The following is a 22873-nucleotide window of genomic DNA, read 5'->3' on the forward strand; positions in this document are numbered from 1 at the left end:
ATGTACAGGAGTATACCATCTAGGGCAGCCATTCTCAGCAGGGTTCCAGGGGGAATTAAGCCCTCCAGATAATGATCTGAGTGACAATTTTCTCAATTCTCTCGAAGATAAATAACACTTAGCTAGTGCATGATATATAGGTGATAAAGTAATCCATTATACATAGATGTTTTAGGGCACATGGCTTAATTCTTTTCTGGAACTGGTTGAGAAGGCTAATTTAAGGAATTATATATCTTCTCATCTCCATGATCTGTGGTTAATGCTTCCTGAACATTATCAGTTATGGTTCCTTTCCTGCAAATACAGGTCAATAATATTTGAGGGCAGAATTGAGGAAAAGTATAACTACCAACCAGAAGTAATAATTTTTACAATGTATTTTTCTACAAAAATGTATTCCTAATCTTTAAATTAATGTCATTGTGTAATGGCCATTTAGCTTTGTTTGACAAAGCTTTGTATTAGTGGTTATTAAATGAGTGTGCATCAGCACTATCAGGAGGACTTGTTAAAACGGACTGCTATGCCCAACCCCCAGTTTCTGATTCTATAGCATTGGGGTGGGGGCCCAAGAATTTGTCCAAGTTCCCAAGTGATGTTTACACCTTAAATAAAACTTATACTTAAGTTTTAAGTATTAAAGTTTTTAATACTTATACTTAAAAAGGATGCGAATTATTTTTCCCATCCTTTTTCTTATGCATTAGGAAGTGGTACATGCAATTCCTTATTCCCAAATAAAACATATCCTGAAAGGGAGATGAGGTTTCTGTTCTGAGCCTTTCTTTATATGAACAAAGAGCACTTTCTGTCACATGTGCTCTGACTTCACCGCTTGCCCCACAGCCCACTCGGGGTCTCACTCTTAATAAAATTAAGAAAAACCCTGGAGTGACGGTTTTGCACAGAAAACATCCTTCTGAGTGTCTTAAACTTTGTATGTGGTGGGGACTAAGATGGAATTTTTTGGGGGGGGACCCATCCATTGCTCGCCTGTTCTATTTTAGAAGTAAACAACCTCTTTCTGGTTTCTTTGGTGGGGCTTCAGTGAAGAACCAGTATCATTTCATTCATGTGAGATAGGCTCCCAATCCAAAACCTTGCTCATTTTTCCTTCCACAGTTCATTTTCTTCTCATAGCTCTTTCAATTTCTTTACATGATATAAGAGAGAACACGCCACTTCCTTTATTAGTTGTGAAAATTCATTTTAATGACCACAGTATCTACTGGCATGTGAGGGAAGTAGAGATAAGAAGGGGCTGAAGTAGCACCAGGGTGCTTGCCAGGGTACACAATAATTACTTAAAACCACAAATCTTGAAATATCAAGGGGATAGAAAACTGTAGGAAAGGGAAATAATGTTTTGTATCTTGCTTTTTAAAACCTTGGTCAATTTGCTAAATAAATCACTTATTTTTTACATTGTAAGGTGCAAATTCATAATGAAATTTATTTATATTTGAGTGCACTGTTAATCCAAAGAATTAATACCTTTAAAATAACAGTGAAATTATAGTACAAAGATAAAGTATTAGTGGACCAATTATAATCTCAGCTTATTTGCTTCTTGATCTTAGGTATATCAACATACAGTATAGAATTTAATTTTCAAATTGTTGAAGTGAAAATGGTACCATTTGACTAAAGGAATAGGACAGTTTTCCAGAACCTGGAAGGATAGATCTGTATCATCCTATTAATCTTAAGTTTTTTCTTTTTTTAAAGATTTTATTTATTTTTAGAGAGAGAGGAAAGGAGAGAGAAAAACATGATGTGTGAGAGAAACAGCAATTGGTTGTCTCTCTCAGGCCCCCAACTTGGGGACCTGGCCAGCAACTCAGGCCTGCGCCCTGACTGGGAATCGAACTGGCAACCTGTTAGTCTGAGGGTCAGCATTCAATCCACTGAGACACGCCAGCCATGGTTAATCTTAAATTTTATTTTGCTCCCTTGAACATTATGGTTTGCTTTGTATAAACTCCTAAAAACCAAGTTTTTAAAGATTTGCTTATCTTTTATTTTCCAGTTTTTTTAAAATATAAAATTCATACTAAAAACATCTCCATTAAATCATGATCAAAGACATCTTTCTAACTATAGCTCCTCCCCACCCCCACCTCATGACTTACAGGGCCAAGAACAAGTAAACTAAGGGGTACTTTCTGTGCCACTTTATCAAAATAATGACAAATTAAATTTACTGTGATAAAATTTCAGTTTGAAATTTCTTTCTCACAAATCTAAAAACTCATGGAACAAAGGGAAATCACAAAAACAATATTCCTTCAAAAAAGCATTTTCTAGAAAATTTCAAGGAAGCAACTTTTCAAACTAGAAAGTTAAGAAAACTTTAAGAGTTATTCAGCTATTTAAAAAAATTATTGAGGACAGAAGTACAGTTTTACTTGAGTTTCTTGTTATTCCAATTCAAGTTTAAGCAATGTTTAGAATTCTTTTTCTGAGCAATGAATAACCTTGTTCTAGAAAACTACTATTAAAAGCAAGTTAATGATTACTATGAAAATGAGTATTTCACAATCATTCTCCAGCCACTATCTTCAAAAACACTGAAGCACTGACTGGGAAGATGTCTAGGAGCTGGTGCAGCCTCATGTCGAATTCAAATGGAAAGAATTTCACAAACGTATCAACACTGAACTTACAGGCCTTTATTATATATTACAACAGCTACTATACAATTAACATTTGTATAAGGAATGAGAAATAAAGTACGCCGAGCCTGAATGCTGATCTTTGGAAAGGAGTCAAAGGCAAAAATATCTCCATACCTTAACTTTAAAAAGCATTTTATTTAATTTTGTCATTTCTAAGAGCTTTGCCACTTCTAAGTCTGGTGTAAAACAGCCTTATTTTCAGGACAAATTTGGCTTAGCCTTTCACTGAAATATTCTCTATGACTTCTTAAGTAAATAATGCAGTTTACTGTATAATATACATTTATTTCTCCTTAGCATTATTAAAACTACTTATGTATCTAAGAACTGTGCTTCTTAATGACTGACATAGTTCCTGTAACTGTGTTTAATAGGGAAGATAAAGAGTCAAAAAGTAGATAGCTTAGGATATCAAACTGTTGGGATAATAAATGTCAAGAGATATAAATGAATATTAAGTTTTTTAATGATTTCACTACTTAAAAAAAAAAAGTTTCCTTCCTACTCAGTCTGAGGAACTATCAAGTAAAAGGTGGGAGAAGTGGGAACACCTGAGGATGCTTGCGACCCTGGACACGACATTCAGAGTCCTAAGAATGACAAAACTTTCTGCACTCAGACATAACACAATTAGAATCATCGCTTTGTGTTGTTAAATTAGTTCAGGTTAAAGTCAGCACACACAGAACAATGGCTAGGGATGTCAAACACTTTGAAAGTCAACACTGAGATAGTCATGATTTTATTTCAATGGATAAATTCTAAAAAGGTAGAAAAAAAAATACTCACTCATATAACGGAAAGTCTCTTCAGCAAGGACTGGAGAGAGGGCACCAGATGCATGATGCTGCTGGTGTGGGGACTGAGCCCAGTCTTGGTTTTCGTATAGAAAGAGAGAGTCCACTTTTAGTCTGTACTGGGGTAGCTGTTCTTCTAGCAGACTGACCAGCTCAACTTCAGGGAGATCTTCATTGGAGCAGACATCTAAAGAAGAGTCCATGTAAATGAATCCAATACATTTCAATTACTAGGCTACAGAGAAAGATCACTGAAATGAGTTTTGCAAAAGTAGGAAAATCACTGTTACATTAGCCAAGATCAGTTTTCCACTGATCATACTGGCACTATAGTTGGTCTTTAGGTTTCTTTGATTTGAGAACTTCTATAGTAAAAATAATACTATGAATATCTAAAAGTACATTGCTTAGTGTACATGTTTTTTAAGTTTAAAACAAATTTAGACAGATTTATTATTTCCTCCTATCAATCTGTTTAGTGCTTGTTAGAAGGGATCTGATCTCTGATAAACTTATATGCTTGGGTGAAAGAAGGCTGTACAAAATAACCAGCAGAAGATAGTCCTAAAGAAGTAAAACTACATGTTCTTTAGTAACAGAATTTGAACTCTATGGGAAGATTCTTCAAAATTTAGAAAAGTTGTATTTTAGTATATTTTCACAGCAGCTAGATATAAAAAAATTAACATATACTGGTTAAATATTAACCATTAATGTTAACATTCAACCGAAGTGTTCCTGCACTGGTAGTGGACTAAGCAGTTCATTTTTTTTTTTTTTTGAAAGACGTGGTACATTTAAAGTCCCAAATACCTTTCACATCTCTACTCACCTGCACACCTTTAACTCCCCTCCCCCACCACATATGTATCTCTGAAGACACCTGGGCCTCTCTGCCTTTGCATGTTTGTTCCTGGCTTTCTGTCCCAAATAATGCCCATCATTTATCACCTCCTAAATTTAGTTGTTTACAAGAAAAGGAAAGTTATCCCTTGCAATATGCTTAAAATACTAGGGCTTAAAATAGAGAAAATACAGGATGTCACACCAACTCTCTCACTTTTTTAAGAGATCTAGTATTTCCTTTGTGGGTTGTATAAAGGAACATGTCCTAACTCTGACAAAGAACAACAAGGTGAAAACATACCCTAAAAGAGTAACTTTCTACTACTTGACCTTAACTTAATGATAACAATTTAATAAATGAATTACAAGGAGGATAACTATCAAACTGCCCTATCCACCTAGAAGGTCATGCTGTGGCTTCATAACCACAAAGATAAGATACATTTAAAACCTTAAATATCGTCCTAAAGAAGCTCTCAGCAAGATTTCTTAAATTTTGAGCCCTAAAACTATATCAAATTCTATTTCTATGAATTCCATGTGATAATGCAAATTTTTCTTGCCATAAATATATCTCATACAGGTTGTCACTGTAACACTTACCAGAAGAGAAGTTTATAAAATACACGCAGAGCTAGAAGGGACTGTTAGGCATTCAATGGTATGATGGAAATGAAGAACAAAAGTAACATTTAAAAAGCTACTATTCCCTAGAAATGTTCTTTTAATAAGGATTAATGAAATTCTATGAAAATTCAAGGTTACAAATTCCCTACTTTTAAAAGGTAATTCAAATAATGAGAATACACAGTTTAGTAGATTAAACTACATATCGTTCAGACTAGTACTTCCTTTTGCTTCTATATTTCTGATAATCTACTATTTGTTACTCTCCTGATTGTCCAATCTTGACAACCCCCTCTCTACCATTTTATTCTCCAAATGTGTCTTTCACATGCATACTTTTGCCACCTTGCCTCCATTTAGGTTCTAGGCCTCCTCTTGCTTCTTTTGAATGTGGCCTCCAAACTGGTCTGCTCTCATTACACTCAAATTTTCCTCCACATCTTCATATCTTAATTACATTGCTCTCCTACACAAGGCTATGAGGTCTGAATTTCTTCCAGCCAGAGCAGACAAATCTCATGAACAGTTGGGACAATCAGTAAAGATTCTATAAAGGGTCATGCCACTGGCAGTAGGGCTAAATTAATGCTAGAACAAAGCACACCAGGAGTACGGTCTAGAGTATGATCTAGAGTCTCACATACCGAAGACTGCACACAAGCTTCAAAAGGATCCACCTTATCAGTAAGTAACTTAAGGACCTGCCAAAGCAAATTTAAGTCTTCCAAGGAAGACAACCAAATCCAAACATCTAATAATATAATATTCACCATGTTTATCATTCAATAAAAAATTACTAGATACACAAAGAATAAGCAAACTGAAATCCATTAGCAGTTGGAAAATGAGTCAAGAGAAACAGGCCCAGCAATGACAAAGATGATAAAATTAGTACACATATGCTAATTACTAATATGCTCAAAGATTTAAAAGGAATACATAACTTGATAAAAAGAGAAGCAGAAGATACTTCTATATTTATAAAACCCAAAATAGAACTAGAGTACACTATCTAAAATAAAAAGTTCACTTGATAACATTAATAAAATTAGACATTCTCCAGAAAAGGAGAATAGTAGACTTGAAGGCATAGCAATGGAAACTATCTAAAGTGAAGTACAGAGCAAAAAAGACTGGGAAATAAAATGAACAGAGCATCAGTGACTTGTATCACAACATCGAGCAGTTTAACATACATGCATCTGGAGTCACAGAAGAAGAAGGAGGCAGGAACAGAAAAAATATTTTAAAAAATAGTGGCCAAAATCTTCCAAATTTAATTAAAAGTATAAACTCATAGTTAAATAAGCTGAACTACTTCAAATAGAATAAACACAAAGAAAACCTAAAGAGAAAACCTTAAAAGCAGAGAAGGGAAATAAAAGTCATTACATTTGAGGGAACAAGGCCAAAATGACCCATCAGAACCAATATGAAGCAGATGACAATGGAAAGTCTTTAAAGTACATAGAAACGTCAACTTAGAATTCAGTGCCAGTGAAAACATCTTTCAAAAAAGGTGAAATAAAGACTTTCAGACAAACAAAAAATCACAACCATCCACTGCCAGCTGAACTATAGAACAAAAATTCTTCAGGCAAAAAGGGTATAAGACAGACACAGATTAACTTATATGAAATTCTAGAAAAAAAGCAAATTTTATCTATAATGACAGAAAGCAGATTAGTGGTTGCCTCGAGTCAGCGGTAACAGGTAGTGAGTTCTGGGTACAAGGGAACTTTTTGGGGTAAGATGTACAATTTGATTGTACTGGTATTTACATAAGTGTATATATGTGAAAACCAAAATGTACATTAAAATGAGTGAATTTTACTGAATAGTCATAAAGATATCTCAATAAAGCTAAATTTAAAAAATGGGGAAAAATCCTTTGGGTTTAGATGGGTTTCATAATTTTTTGGAGTTTTAGTAAAGTAGTACTGTGCATTTACTGTCTGTTATTTAATACCCCCAACTGGTTATACAGCTGTACCCCACTTAAATACATTAATACACTTTCAGCAAATATAAATATCTAAACTAAAGTGAGGTAAGTTTAGAAATACCTATTTCCAAACAGGTCAGGCTTTGTGGACCAATGACTTTAGCCAAAGTTTAGAAAACACTTTGTGTGTTCAGAGTTTTTATTTAGTCTTGCTAATCAGGACTTATAGGTCTTCACCTGTGTTTGCACATGCCATGTGTCCTGAGTGCCCCTTATGTGCCAAGTGTTCTTGTCAGGTGCTTGTAGGGTACACAAGCACAAGCAACTTTGTCCTTGACCTTTGGAGGCAGGATGACCAGTACGACAGTTCCTGCTGACCAGGGAAGCACCCGGTATAGGGAGTCAGGCACAGACAAGGAATGGCACACAAGGCCTATTTTGATAATGTGATAGGAGACTCGGGGATGAAGGAATTAATTCAGTCAGTTTCTGAGAAGAGGAGGCTGGAAAGGGAAGCCAGTGTTTCATCATAGGGATATCATACACTGGATTAAGGCATTTCAATTACATGGTGTAAGTACTCTAATATTTATTAAACTGGACTCACCAGTGATGCTCTCTGAGTCTCTGTGACTGCTATTCATGAGGTCTTCTTCACCTGCTGGTGATGTAAAAATGGCATTCTGGGATTGATTCATGCAGGATCCTTTTTTGCTTTGGTTGAGGAGGACAGCTTTGGTATGAGTTAAAGCAAAGGAAATCCATCAAGCCATTCAATAAAAAAGTGGACTAGTTGTATGGATATTTTCTTTTAGCCAGATTTGTTTCTGATGAGAGAAATGACATCTGCAGCAATGAGTGCTCTCAGGTCATTATCATACCTTGGACGGTCATAACCTAAAACAAAGAACACATCAAGGGATTTTGAAAATCAGCATGCATCTTTAATAATAGCAGTCCACTTACCTACCACGTTTGTCATTAAGAATGCTTTCCTCACCATGCACACTTTAAAATAATTATGCTGGATGAAAGAAGTCAGACAGAAAGAGTATACAGTTTATGATTCCATTTATATAAAATTCTAGCAAACGTAAACTTATCTATAATGACAGAAAGTAGATCAGTAGCTGCCTGAGGTTGGGGGAGGGATTATCAAGGGGCAGGGAAAAAGTTTTGGGGATGATAAATATCTTCATTATTTTGATTGTGGTGATGATTTCACAAGTGTATATATATGTCAAAACTTACCAAATTGTACACTTGAAATATATGCAATATGACGTATGTCAATTATAGTCAATAAAGCTATTTAAAAATTGTAAGATAATAGAGTGTTTAAGTAAAATAGTATATTGTGGGAGCTATAATAAAAGTAGAAATAAAATGTACCACACAATAGTACAAAGGCCAGGAGGAGAAAAATGGAAATACATTGTTGTAAATCTTTTATAACATGAAAATAGTAACATATTGCCTGAATGTAAACTGTGATAAGTTAAAGATGTATACCATAAACCCTAAAGCAACCAATAAAATAACTCAAGAATTACAGATAATAAACCAACAAAGGAGATGAAATGGAAGAATATAAAACAGTGTTTCTCAACCACGGCACTACTGACATTTTGGGCCAGATAATACACTGTCGTGTGCTTTGTAGGATATTTACTGCCTGACTCTTGATGGAGAAAGTTCACCAATCCCTGATCTAGTGGTAATATACTGCAGATGTCAAATAACCACCCGTCTAAATCCATGATTTCCTACACCCAAGTCTTAAACAGGGTTCCCCCTACATTTAGATACTTGCAACTACCTCTAGAAGAATCCCAGTAAACTAAAGAACAAACTTCTTTTAATATATACATGTATATTTAAAGTTATTTTCAATTTCTAAGAAAGCATTTTAAAAAAAATAAGTCACAAGTTTGCTTGTGAAGAAGAGAGGGGAGGGAAAGAGGAAGGAGGAAGGTGAAGAGGGAGAAGATACAAGCCAAGTGCCTCTCTTACCAGTCCACATTGGTTCTTAAACAGAATTGTGTTTGTTAATCATATTTTAACCAAAGACCACTGTGAAAATTTAATGATAACCTCAAGACCTTCTGTGTGACACTGTTTCACACTAGCTTATATTTACATTATCATTCCTATTTTTCCTGTGTTTTTATATTTACATATATCACATAGGAACACATACATGCACATACACACAAACTCTATATATGTTTCAACTATGGACTCCAGGTCTTTGCTCTAGAGAACTGCTTCTTGATCAAAGTTTTGGAGCTTTTGTTAATGGTTTCGTCTTGACTCTTGCACACAAGAACAGAGAAAACCAGGCTGAACACAGACTTAAATCCATCTCCAGAGTCATCCAGGAGGAAGCTAGGCCTCCAGGGCGTTCCAAGAATGTACCCAGCATGCAGACTGTGAAGCAGGTCAGGGATGTTCTGGAAATATGTTCTTCCTAGTGACTCTTTACAACTAAATAAACTCTTTGATTATGCCCTGGTCTAGATCTGAGCTCCTCAGTAGGACTAGTCTGGAGTAGCAACTGTGAGTATAGAATAACGTCTATAACTTGGCATTAGACAAGCCTGAATTTTCATCTTATTTACTGTTTTTCTGACTCTGAGTACCTTATCTAACAGTTCTTCATTGTCAAGATAGCAGCTATGATTACTTACTCTTTATAGGGAGGATCAGGTATGAGGACTAAAATGTTTGTTCCTGTTAGTTTGCCCGTTTCACTTGGGCCTGAAAAAAAAATGATGTGTTCAGCCTAATATTTAAGTTTCTGACTCAACAGCCAACTCTAAGCCCAAAATGGCTACCCTGGTTGAGTACAGAACAGAAATAGTCTAAAGATTACATCTGAACAATCTTTATAAACAGGGAAGAACTGAGAAACTGTGTCATTAATGAGACAAGTGTCATAAAGTGGGACTCCCGAGGGAGATTATTACTAGAGCTTATTTCTTCATGGGGTCTGGGAAGGGCTGCTGATAATAAAATTCTTAACTATAACTGATGCCACTATCCATAGCATCATAGTGGCAGTATTAGTTTCCTGTGGCTGCTGCAGCGAACTACCACAGGTTTAGTGGCTAAAAACAACACCAACTTATTGCCGTATACTTCTGGATGTCAAAGGATGAAATGATTTCAATGAACCAAAATCAAGGTATTGGCAGGGCTGTGCTTCCTCTAGAGGCTCAAGAAGCCCTTCCTCCAGCACAGCATCTTTAAATCTTTCTGTTTCTATGCAGTATTACCACCTTCTGCCAAATCTTCCTTTATCTCTCTCTTCTAAGGACAAGTGTGATTACATTTAAGGCCTGATGGGATAATCCAAGCTAATCTCCCCATCTCCAAAATCCTTGATTTAGCCTCTTTTGTAAGATCTCTTTTATCATATAAGATAATAGTTACAGGTTCCAGGGGATTGGGATCCAGGTATCTTTGGGGGCCATTATTCACCCTACCACAGTGGTTCAGAACATGGATTCTGGAACTAGACTGCCAATATCTGAAGCCCATCTCCACCACTTACTAGTTATATGACCTTGGGCAAATTACTTAATTTTGTTTCTTCATCTGTAAAATGGATCTAATAATAAGGTCTACTTTATGGGGTTGCTATGGAGATTAAGTGAGTTGAGAGAGGAAAATATTAGCACCTACCTCAGAGGGTCCATCAGGGAATTACATGAGTTAATACATGTGAAGCTCTTAAAACAATGCTTTAGAAACAGTAAATATTATGCAAATATTACTTATTTCTATTACTACCCGTTAGTATTATTTTATTGTCATTATTATTATTGTACTTTATACGAGGTTAAGCACAGTGTAAACCCTACTCTTGTCTCCTTAATGGCAGCTTCCCTCAACATCAGAAGTCCAATTTACTTCCTGCCCTCTGACAAGTGATATTTAGCGCCATTAATCATTTTCATTCTACTTCTCTGATGTGTGAATAAAGAGAAAGCATGCAGAATCAGAGTCTTAAATGTAGCAGAAACTAAACTTTGGCAAGCCAAACAACACATTTTCAGTGCCTTTCCTACTTTGTATACATATATTCTAAGTACTTCCTTGAATACCATCTACTTCCTATGCTGGACCTCTATTTACTCTTTTTAGGAACAACTTTGCTGCTTTTTAATAAAATGATCAATCAAGCATGCATTACTAACAAGAAGCCAGCCTTTGTAACTTACACACATTTAGGAGAAAATGAAGTAAAATAGCGAAGTGACTTATTTTAATAAGAAAAAGACTAAAAAGAACAACCAAAACGTGACAACATGGTGAATTACTTAGTTTAGCCTAGCCATGGAAACTAATGGTCAAGAGTGAGTGCCTAAATATAGGCCCTGCACCTTAAAAAACTCTTCCTACTTCTTTAACACAGCCTGGTCACAACAGCCTTCAAGAAAGACTAAAATAACTTAGGGAAACTTGACAGGGGTGCAGGTGTACAAAAAATTAAGGTTTATTGTACAAATAATACTTTGGGGATTAATTTAAAATACACGTTGGCTGCTGATCACCATATACAAGTAGGAACTGTGCCAATCACCAACTCCAGCAGCAGCCTTTTTAGGCAGTGGCAGCCCTAATCCAGACAAAAAATAAACTGTATAATTTAAAAAATAAATGTACATTGTCCCTTCATTAAATAATAGATTTTGACAAAGACTCACTAATTTTAATGTATCTGGCTACATCAAAGTTATACTAAATACATAAAATAAAAAAACCCACAAACATTTTAAAACCAGACACTGAACCACACAAGACTACATGATGGCTTCGGTGTTAAGAGCTGAAAAGAAGGAAAAGTGGGAAGAAACCACCAGCAAAATCCAACCTGCAGAGTGAGCAGCAGACCTGACAAAGGCAGAGACCAAACACCAACACAAGCCCAGGTGCGCTAACGTGCCACAGTGTATCACACTGGCTACACTGAGCACAGGCATTCATTCCAGCAGCAACTTTTAAGTACATCCCGAGGAAACAGGATTTGTGCTCTGCAAATACGTTGTCTCTCTTTATTTAGTGCCATTCAATGTAAAGATCAGTAAGGCTTTCAGAATATGAAATATATGGCGGCAGTTCTACTTACAAACAGGTTGGATTCCAAAAGGCAGTTAAATCCACTAGTTTAAAAGCCCAAACCGTGAGTAAGATTTAGGCTTATAGGGTCCATGTTTTCTCCTGATATTTTGGACATTAAAAAAATTGCCCTGTTATGTTTAAAATGAACTTTTGCTGAGGTGGGCAACCCCTTCCTGCCACAATCTCTACCAACAGGAGAAGGGAGGGAACCTCTGGCAGCTAAGGAGTCCACGTCTGCAGATTAGAAAAGGCCTTGAACCCACGGTGCCAACTGTGGTTTTTGATAAATTTCCACAGCCACACTTCCATTCACCAAGTTTAGCTGTTACGTTCCTGAATGCCTAATTTTAACCTTAACCTTTGACTAAAAAGATATCCCCACTTTAACAATGACCCTCTGCCAAAACCATCTCAGACATTCGCATGTCTTCATCCTTCTGTCAATTGCACAGATACATTTTTTTTTCACACACTGTGGAACTGTTCTTCATAATCATTCTTATTATCCAATCATTTATTTAATGTGTGTAATTTTCTCACCTTTACTTTTTACACTATTTCTACTTTTATAGAAATCAATTTATCATAGCCCTGCTTTTAGAGAAAAAAGTAAGTTTTGAAATACCTGTAAAATACTTCAGAACTATACACATGTAAAACAAACATACCATCAATAACAGTAACAGCTGAGTTGAAAATGACCATTTGTTGGTGAATGGTCATTTAGCAAAGCTGAATCCCTTGGTCTGGAGCATCCTTTGCCCTTATCCAGAAAGTTCATAAATTACTACCCTTCTACATTGTTAATAGCTCCAGCTCTCAAAGAGCACATGCTCTTATAAAAAGTATGCTATACATCTCATCCGGAGCTGCCTCCTAGCAATAACTCAGGAGTTCTAACAATTATTCTTACCTAAGGTAACCCTTTTCTGTCACTAAATACTGGTCTTAGAGAAACTCATAAAAATTTCCCCAAATAAAAAGCCCATGGTGGGAATGCAGACCAGTGCAGTCATTCAAAGAAACCATCAGAAACTATGTAGTCAAATTAGGTACATAGGTATCCTAAGACCCAGCAACTGTGCTCCTGGGTATACGTACCCCAAAGAAATTCTCATATCAGCCCACGAACAGACATTTCTGAGATTATCTCCTGGGTATTTGTGATAGGTGAGGACCTACTCTGTGGAGAGTTGATAGGCAAAATGTGGTAGGTACAGAGCACAGAGCAACATAGCACTACAAAGACAGTCCTAAGGAATAATGCAAGAAGTAAAACAAGAAAGATACCACAATGCCATTGATATAATTTCGATTTTTGTGTGTTATATTTATAGACATATGAAAATGCTTGTCTTAGGGGGAAGGAAGTGAGGAGGAATTTGGAGCAAAGTATGGCGATAAAAGGGAAATTTTAAAAACCTATGGAAATTCACTGTTCTTTTAGCAGCTAGCTATGTATTATACAATTAGTGCATCTCTTCAATCCTTAAAGTCTGATCACCAGCCTGGACACAGAAATATTTGCTGGAGACAATCTATGAAGAACTAGCAATCTCAGCAATGCACACTATGCACTATGTGGACATAGTTCCTGACAATTTCTTAAAAGGCCATGTTGCTTTATACTAGCTCCTCTAAAGCAGTATATTTAGATTTCAACTAAGGAATTTAAAAAAAAAAAAGCAAGTGAGATGAAGCCTCGATGTTGATATTTGATATTTTCAGGTGTTCAGTTATCCGATAAAAGTTCTGAAGGGAAAATGTTTAAGTTAAAAAATTACAAAAGTTTAAAAGTGGTACATAATAAACCCCTAGCTTCACTGGAAATTTCCATTCAACTTCTCTTTAAGACACCAAACACAACACAAACGTATGCACGTGTGCATCTTTGATTCTCATTATAAATAAAGTAATATGTTCATTAAAAAAATCAGGCAGTATAATATGGCAGATAAATATGAAGCACAAGCGAAAGCCAGTTGTAACCTTTTATCTGCTTTCACTGGGAAGCAGAATATTAACATGGTGTTTACCAACCTATTCACTTATCTTTCTACGTCATTATCAATATGTGCCATCAATGTGTATATAGCATATTATTATGTGCTATAATATCTAGAATATACAAGTATATAATCACTGAGAGTGTACTTTAGGGACTTTATAAAAATGAAAAGGTTATTTATTCACTTTAAAACTCAAGAATCAATAACAAGGGCCAGTAAACTTTTTTGTAAAAAGATCGGTAGTAAATATTTTAGGTTTTTCAGCCAAGTAAGGCTTCTGTAGCCTTTTTTCAATCCTTTAAAAATGTAAAAAACATTCTTAGCTAACAGAACTGGCTAGATTTGGCCCACCTATAGTTTCTTGACCTCTGGTCTATACCCTAAATCAGGGGTGTCAAACTCATTTTCACTGGGGGCCCCCGAGGTTGCCTTCAAAGGGCCCAATGTAATTTTAGGACTGTATAAATGTAACTACTCCTTAACTAGGGGCAAGGAGCTCGGAGCTGCCACCAGGTAGAAACAAGGTACCGGCCATTAAAAACAAGGTGGAGGGCCAGATTCGTCCCTCAGGCCTTTGTGTTTGCCACCTGTGCCCTAAATCATGGTATCTTTGCATCACAGAATAAGGCTACAACAACATCTAATTTGTAGAGAGAATACCACAAATAGCCAAGTAAGAAACATCAACATCTTTTCAAAACTACTTCTGGACAAGAATTCCATCTTTTGCGTTTCAAACTTGTTTCTATAAAAGATCACGATTGGCTTAGCAATATGAAAAACAAAGCACATTATTTGGCAGTCAAAATAATTCAGTGATGTCACATAATAGTTTAGTCAAAGAAAACAGAATAGAAAATAGCTCAAAAATACTAAATGCAAACCTCAAAAGGGTGGTAGACTTCAGCCTCACATTCACAAAATAGTCTTGATTTATTTCTCTAAGAGAAAGAGCAACTTGATACTTAAACTCTATCTGAAATTCTGTATCCTTTTAAGAGAGCACTATCTCCTCTGTACCATCTGGCAAAAAGGCTACAAAGAGTTATATAGTATATTCAATTCTAACATTGTAAATGCTTTTAAGATAGGGTTTTCCTATAAATTCTAAAGAATGGAGACGGAGTTTAATAGGAACTATTTAAATATATGTATGAAAGTTTGATAAATGGAGAAAATAAGAGTTACTTAAAGGGTTATCACTATCAAGTTGTATCAAATAAGGTGCACATGTCATCATCTTAATATAGGACACCAGAGCTCCTCTGAGGAAAAAAATGCTTTTTGTTTAGGAAAATACATGGAAAACCCACTTATGGTGGAAGGTGAGGCCTGTAGCATCAAAAGAAAAGCTAAAATCCTCTGCATCACACTAAGGAAATAATTGTCTGTTCTCTCTCTGGAGAGGGAGAGAGAAGGGAAGGAAAAGAAGTCCCATCCAGATGGCAATAGCTCAGAGGCCACAAGAACACCAGGAATTTGCAGAAATCTTAGGGAGGGTTTTGGCTTCCCTATAACATGAAACTGAAGGCTTAAGACAACCTTTCAGTATTTAAAGTCTGGACACTCAGCTGACTTTTGGGTTATTGACATATTAAAATATCTACTCACAAGAGCAGCTTCTGTCAATAATTTATACTCCAGGATATTAACAAAATCAACATAGCTATTATATTTTAAAATGTTTTTTAAACATAGAAAATTATGCCCTTTTGACTGAAGTACTGGTTAAAAAAGGGCGGGGGGGGGACAATTACATGTCTTCAAAAATGAGTAATGCAGAGTACATGGCATTATAGAGTACGTGGATTGCCTGTTCTCTTAACCAAAAATGGGGAGGAGGGTGCCTTGGGCAGAGGCATTTTATACAATAGATTCTGTGGGTACTAAAGTATGTACTACCCTCCTAGAACCAAAAAATTCTTCCCCACCAAATTAGGAAGCATTGCTTTTTCCAATGTTGACTGAAATTTAGATAGTAAATTAAATCAAGAGATACCATCACCTGAAAACCTACAAAACTTCACAGATTAAGAAATAAACTGGGAGAGGAGTATAAAGGGACTAAATGGCAATGGGGGGGGGAAGGGCATAAACTGAACAGATGTACGCTGGCCGATTTAAGATTACTGTGTAATCTGCTCTTCAGGATTTATCTTCAGATCAAATAGTTAAGACGACCCCTTGAAGCAGCACTTTTACATACCAGTAAATACAAATTTTAAAAACAGAAATATTTCAATAGGTAGAAAGTCTGTATCTTCATTTCATTTTGTCACCTTTAACAATCAAGTGTAAGCATGCTTTTGCTGGCCTATGAGGATCCTAAATCTTTGTTATTTTAAATTTACAATACTTAAAGTCTTCAGAAGTAGAAATTTCCAAAAGGTGCCAAAAGAAAACTGTAAGCAATATAGCTCTTCAGATCAACAAAGTAATCAGTGGCACCAGGACATGCAATCTTAAATGACCAGGAACAGGGTGTAACTCTAAGTGGGAGTGAGTGATGTCAGGGTCAAATGTTTATTATATAAACACATTTATAAACACATATAATTCTAAAATGACTCTAGAATTCTGTATATCTAAGATATATAACCATTTTAGTAATACAATTTTACTGGGCAAAAAAGTGTTCAAATTATATTATGATTGAGACGACAAACTCATTATTTTCCAAACCAGTTGCCACAATCAATTCCACAACTTCATGATAAGGTTGCCTTTTGAGGGAGAACTGACATGTCATGAATGATTCTGGTTTGCCAATGAAATTCAGGAACCAAATAAGAACATAAAAATGTTGAGATATGGGTGTTGGCACCTGCAATTTAGGAGACAATTAAGATTCTCAAATGAAGTTTGATGGGTCCGATAACTAGGTGGCTGATGAAACTTAGGAATCTACTCCTCTACCTACTTGCCATAGCTGGTATCCCCAGTTCTTCAGGATTTTATCATGGGCCCTCTCCTTTCTCAGAAATCTCATTTACTTCAAAGGCCTTAATTTCTAATTATATGATAATTACTCCCCAAATCTCTACCTTCAGCCCACATTGGCATTTCCTGACTTTAAACTGGAACTCTCAATATCAACTTACAATTAACACCATAAATTTACCACATTCTAAACTGAACTCATTATTCTCTCATGAAATGTTTTTTTTCTTTACTAATTAGCTAATATCATCGATTCACCTGATCAGCAGAGCCAAAAACCTGAATCATCTTTCTTCTCCTCAATCCCTGCATTTCATGTAGTTACCAGTTACTGTTAATTTATTTTCCAAGCCTATTGCTATGGCCTTATGCAAGCCCTCCTCACTGTCCCTGGCTACTGCAACAGCTTCCCACCTCAGCCCTCATTCTCACTCTCAGCTATTGTGGTTCCTGGAAGGCATACTGCTGACTCAGCCCACCCCTCCCCATTCCCTTAGCTTCAAATGTCCTCAACCTCTGAATGCACACATGGGAAAATAACTTCTGGTAACTTGGTTTCTCATGCACATTTTCCTATATGGGAAAAATATACTAACTATGGGAACCAAAACATGTGGTCCACCTGACAGTTCTACTGTATATTAAGGGCAGGTACTCTGGCCTATTTATCATTCTTTAATGGGTTTGCTTACTGTATCAACCGAGTACCCAGGGAAAACTTCAGTTTCTAGATCTGAACAACTGAAGAGACACCACTGCCCCGTGAAATTTTTCCTGAGTCCTTTTGACACTGAGAGCAAAAACCAAAAGCTCTTTGTTAAATTCATGACTTTACTGTAGAATATACCCAGTAAAACTGTTAGCATTACAGAAGTTTTCTGAGACTGGCTTATGATGGTGAACAATTGATAGTAAGGACAGAAGAGCTCTGTATTTCAAATGGAAAATACAGGATAGAGAAACAGATTCTCAATTCTGTTCCTAATGCAGTCTTTCCTAAAAGTAGCTAACATTGATAGAACATTTACTATGTGCTAGGCATTGACTTTCTTCTTCTCCCATGAAATGTTTTTGCATTATGCACACGATCCCCCTCTCATCCTTAGGACAACCCCATGCTGTGGGTATTACTGTTGTGGTTTTAGACACAGAAAACCGAAGCTTAGAGGTTAATAAGAACCAAGCTAGTAAAATCCAAGAATCAAACCCAGCACTTCTTCCAGAGCTGGAGCCTCTCACCTCTGAGCACTATGGGGAGAGACTGAGAGTGTGGGGGACTGGAAGTGTGTGTGGTTTGAAAAAATCTCAGAGGTAATTCTAAAACAATCCCGTTTCTCTACTCTATTTTGTAAAAATCACATGTTGATTACTGAAAGAGGATAAAAAAGGCAAGTAAGCCCCCAATTTATTTTTTTTAATATTTTATTTATTTATTTTTAGATGGAGGAAGGGAGAGAGAAAGAGAGGGAGAGAAACATCAGTGTGAGAGCAAACCTGCAACCCAGGCATGTGCCCTGACTGGGAAGCTAATGTGGCCTTTAGCTTTGTGGGATGACACCCAACAAACTGAGCCACACCAGTCAGGGTGCCCCCCCATTTTTTCTTATGTGGTTTATATTAATGTTTTTTTCTAGAAAAAAATGAGTCATTTGATCTCAAAGTTGGCTGTATTTACAATGAAGCAGTGATCTGTGTTTTTACGTTTATGATGTTTCTTTAGTAAGACAATTCCAAATCAGAGTTTGATTTTGTCATTAAATGATTATTCAACAGTATTGAGAAAATATCGATAATATAGATGTATTACTGTAAGTGGGGAATAATCTTGACACTTGCTCTGAGCTGCTAGACATAAGTGGAATACAGATCAAAACAAATTTCTGTTACAATAAATTAAGTTCACCTATATCATAATATCTTACAAATGCTACATATTCAATAAATATCTGTTAAATGAATAAATCCATCAGTAGTCAGGTTACATCCTTGCAATTTCTAGTAGAGACAAAAACAAAACTACACGAGAAACTTAAGATTGTTAGAGCATTTGAAAATTGAAGGCTTAGCCCAATTTACAAAAATCTACACAGGCGTCTCATGGGTTTTGGTACGAGATGTGAGTGTCTGTACAGGGCTCTATCCATTCAGCCCATCAGTGACAATGAAGTTGTGAACATTCTCTGTGGAGATGTTTTTGAAAACACTGTGGCAAAACCCACAAAATCTTTAATTCCCACCCCTGCCCCCATTTTTTAATTTGAAAAAATATTGGTAGTAAGACACTTCCCAACTAAAGTTAAGACATGGTAATGACAAAAGTCCAACAAACTGCTGGGGAGGGGGGTCGAGTCCTGAGATAGAAAAGACTGACCGAAGCTGATGACTCAAGGTCATTACTATGACTAAGCAATTACTGTATAATATAGTGACTATAGTAGTATCCTCCAAGATGGTAAGCTTTTAAAGAGCTCTTTTTCCCTACACTAAATCGTCTCAAATTACTATTTTTTTGAGATTTTAAGTCCACTTCTAATTTTGTTTTCTGCCTCACTGTGAGGCAATCAACTATTACACTTTACTATTGCCAGTGCGCCTCTCCCCTTTCTAATCTGCAGTTAGCTGAGAAACCAGATAAGCAGGTTATCAGAGAGTCCAGAAGGTGTCTGCTTGAGACTGGACCTTAGGATCTGTTTTTCTGACCCTTGGCTGGTTCCTCAAGTACTTTGCTTTCATCCCTCCAGCACTAGGGATTTAGTTGGCTTGCTTCTCTTCTCTGGCACTGTTGCCAAGTGCTTTTCTCACCTGGTGATCTTTTCCCTAGGCTGGTTATGAATACACTTTGTCCTTTCTTCACTGTCTCCCAAGAAAAGTGTTATGTTCTCCTCTTTTGTGAGAATTTAACTGGTAATTGTTATAGAGAAATGTAGAGTACATTGCAAACATGGAAAAAATTGCTTAAGAAACCTTAAAATTTTTCATTGTGATTTTGTTCCTCAACTAGTGTTTACAGACTCCCCTCCTGAATGCTCCCAGAAAGACGATGTGCTCACTGTCTTCCTCACTACACTGTGAGCTCCTTTATTTTTTTTAAGCCCAAAACTTAAAAACAATTGACACATAGTAGGCCAGCAATACCTGCTTAACTACAAGATTAATGATTTAAAATGTCAATACATGGAATTATAGAATAATTTAAAAAACAAAATTGCTTACTAATACATTTCAGTCCAACATCAACTAAATGAATTGCGTTGAAAACAAAATCTTAAGCTAAGAGCAAACATATGAAAGAAAATATTATTTTTGCTTTATGAAAAGCTGTATGAGTTTGCTGTTAAAGTGTGATTTATCATTTTTATAGCAGTAACATGGGACCCACTTTTTCTTGTAATAACTAAAAAGAAGCGATTGCCAATTTCATAGGAAAGCTACAAATGAATTTTTGGCTCACAGCTTAGTTTTATCATGTTTTCCACTAAGAGCATTTGTAGCTGTTATGAATTGCATTTAAAATTAAGTCCCATATCAAATAAGAAATGAGCAAATATCTACTTTAAAAACTCACAATTGCTTATATAAGTCTCTTTCTCAGTCTTTTGATTTTTGTGACTAAAAATAAAACAGTGGTTAGACTACTACTAGCTAAAAAGATGAGAAAAATGGGGGGAAAAGTTTAAGTTGTTGAATTATGTGTTTTAGGAACAGTTGTACAATCTCAGAGACATTTTAGTTGGCTTCCAGTCTCTTCCTTTATTCCTTCAGACAGAGAGTGATCTTTCTTAGCCGACAAACTTCTCTTTGTTTTGATTTGTACCGCTGGCCTGAATAACCCAAAGCACCACACACAATATGCCTGTGACTGAAAGCAATAAAACATAAAGCAGAGCTTACGGTGCTTGGACCCCAAACCTGTACCTTACATAAGGGCTGTGTTTTTAAGTCCAATTTCTAAGTTAACAAGCATTTGAAATATAAAAAGGTGGTCAGGTTCTCCTGAAAAGGTCACAGAACCACCTGCATGGGACTGTTGCAAACTCGGCCATCAACCTGGGCCTCACACCACAGGCATGCCCTCCCTTATCCTCTTAAATGTCCTTTTCTGAGATAAGTCCATACCATGCCATTCTCGCTCATCTTTGAAACTCTGTTCTCTATTCCTTTTACTCTCATTCCTCCCACCAACAAATCCACAAAACCTATAGCTAGTCTTCTCTCCAAACTCTGAGAATTAATTACAAACATAGTCTCAATCATGCACTTGCATGCTTATTGATGGGAGTGCAAATTAGCAACCCTCTTAGAAGACAGGTGGAAGGAAGACAGAGGAGGAGAGAAACTTAGTTTTCATAATATACCTTTCAATTTTTCTACCATGTGTATATGTCCGCCCAGTTAAAAAATAATGAAATATATTATAATACTTAAAACTCTCTATTCCTGCCTTTTCTAAACCTTGCTCCACTGGTTATCCCTTATTCTCCCCTAGCTTCAACCTCTCCCATGGCCTATTACCATGTTCAAAATCTTCCATTTCATTAAAAATAGATAATAAAATCTCAAAACGCTCCATTCCTCAAGAAGGCTCCCCCTCTAACTACTGCCCTCTGTTGTCAGCCACGCTTCTTTAAAGTGTATTTACTCCCATTCTCTTTTCCCCATCCCTCATTGTACCTCAACTGCATGACAGCAATCTCAATTTTCCCGAAACCACTTTCCCTTTTGTCACCAGTGGCCCCTGCTAACCAAACCACTAATACCTTCTTGGTTATTATCTTATGGCATCTCTGGTCCAATATTGTTGACGACTCCCTACTTCAACTTCCCTGCTGTGGCTCTCTTACAATGAATACTTTCTCAAATCCTTTTATTGGATCACCAAGTTCCCTCCCCTTGATCTGTAATGTCGGTGTTTCCCAGAGTTCCAATTGCAACCACAGTCTTTATTGTTGCTGTTTTTCATTTACCTTTCTGCAAACCAGCCATTGCCACAGATTAAACTACTCCTCATCACTCCCAGTCTAGCTCTAGGCCAGTCTTCTTCCTGAGCGCCACAGATTGCTCACAGGCTGAATGTGAACCCCTAAACTGATCCACGGGACAGTAGATGCCTACTTTCTCTCACCTTGCTAATCCAGCCCATTACACCAAATTCTGTGTGGGCAAATGCCAATGTATCTCAACTTTACCCACTTCTCTTCAAACCCTCTTCTACCATCCTAATTCAAGCCATCATCATGTCTTAGACTATGAACCAACTCCTAACAGGACTTCATGTTAATCTCTTATTCCTCTCTATTCTCTATAAGGCAACAAGAATCATGTTTTTGAAACTAAACTCCTTTTAAAAAAATAAATCAAGCGTTCCCATAAAACCTAGAATAAAATCCACACTTCAAATCAGTCTACAAGGTCTGGCCTAGTCTGGTCCCTGACTACTCGTCCCTCTTCTGCAACACTCTCCTCCTTGCTCAGCCACAAAGACACAGACCTATCTTTTGTCATTTTTTTTCTTTTTTTTAACATTTTTTTAATTGTTCAAGTACAGTTTTCTGCCCTTTCCCCCACCCCTCCCCATCATCCCAGCCCTCCCCACCTCCTTCCCCTGTTTCCACCCCCACTCCCCGCCTTGTTATTGTCCATGTGTCTTTTATGATTATTTCACTTTCTCTTCACACTCTCTTATCTCTGGGCCTTCTTAACTGATTACTGGAATACTCTTCCCTCTTGCTCTTTACATGGTAATTACTTCTTACCCTTCAGGTCTCAGTTGCAAAGTCATCCTAAGGGAGAAGTTACCAGTCTTCTGCAGTCTCTTCTGTAGGCTCTAAAGTAGCTTCCTCTGCCATCTTACTTTTCTAACTCAGAATCTAATTTGTTTCTGTTACAACATATATTACAATT

At 36.5% G+C, this 22873-nt stretch overlaps 1 protein-coding gene across 1 annotated transcript in view; it reads right to left on the reverse strand.

Moving 5' to 3' along the window:
* The window catches only part of TRAK2 (trafficking kinesin protein 2), a 56707-nt gene that overhangs the window by 27444 nt on the left and 6390 nt on the right, over positions 1-22873 (reverse strand). Inside the window, exons 2-3 of the mRNA XM_024563848.4 lie at positions 7504-7793; positions 3471-3665 (exon numbers count right to left, since the gene is read on the reverse strand). Of these exons, the coding sequence (XP_024419616.2) occupies positions 3471-3665; positions 7504-7594 (286 nt within the window). The 5' untranslated portion in view covers positions 7595-7793. The remainder of the gene's footprint in view (positions 1-3470; positions 3666-7503; positions 7794-22873) is intronic.

This window comes from Desmodus rotundus, chromosome 2 (genome assembly GCF_022682495.2).
Source record: "Desmodus rotundus isolate HL8 chromosome 2, HLdesRot8A.1, whole genome shotgun sequence".
NCBI lineage: Eukaryota > Metazoa > Chordata > Mammalia > Chiroptera > Phyllostomidae > Desmodus > Desmodus rotundus.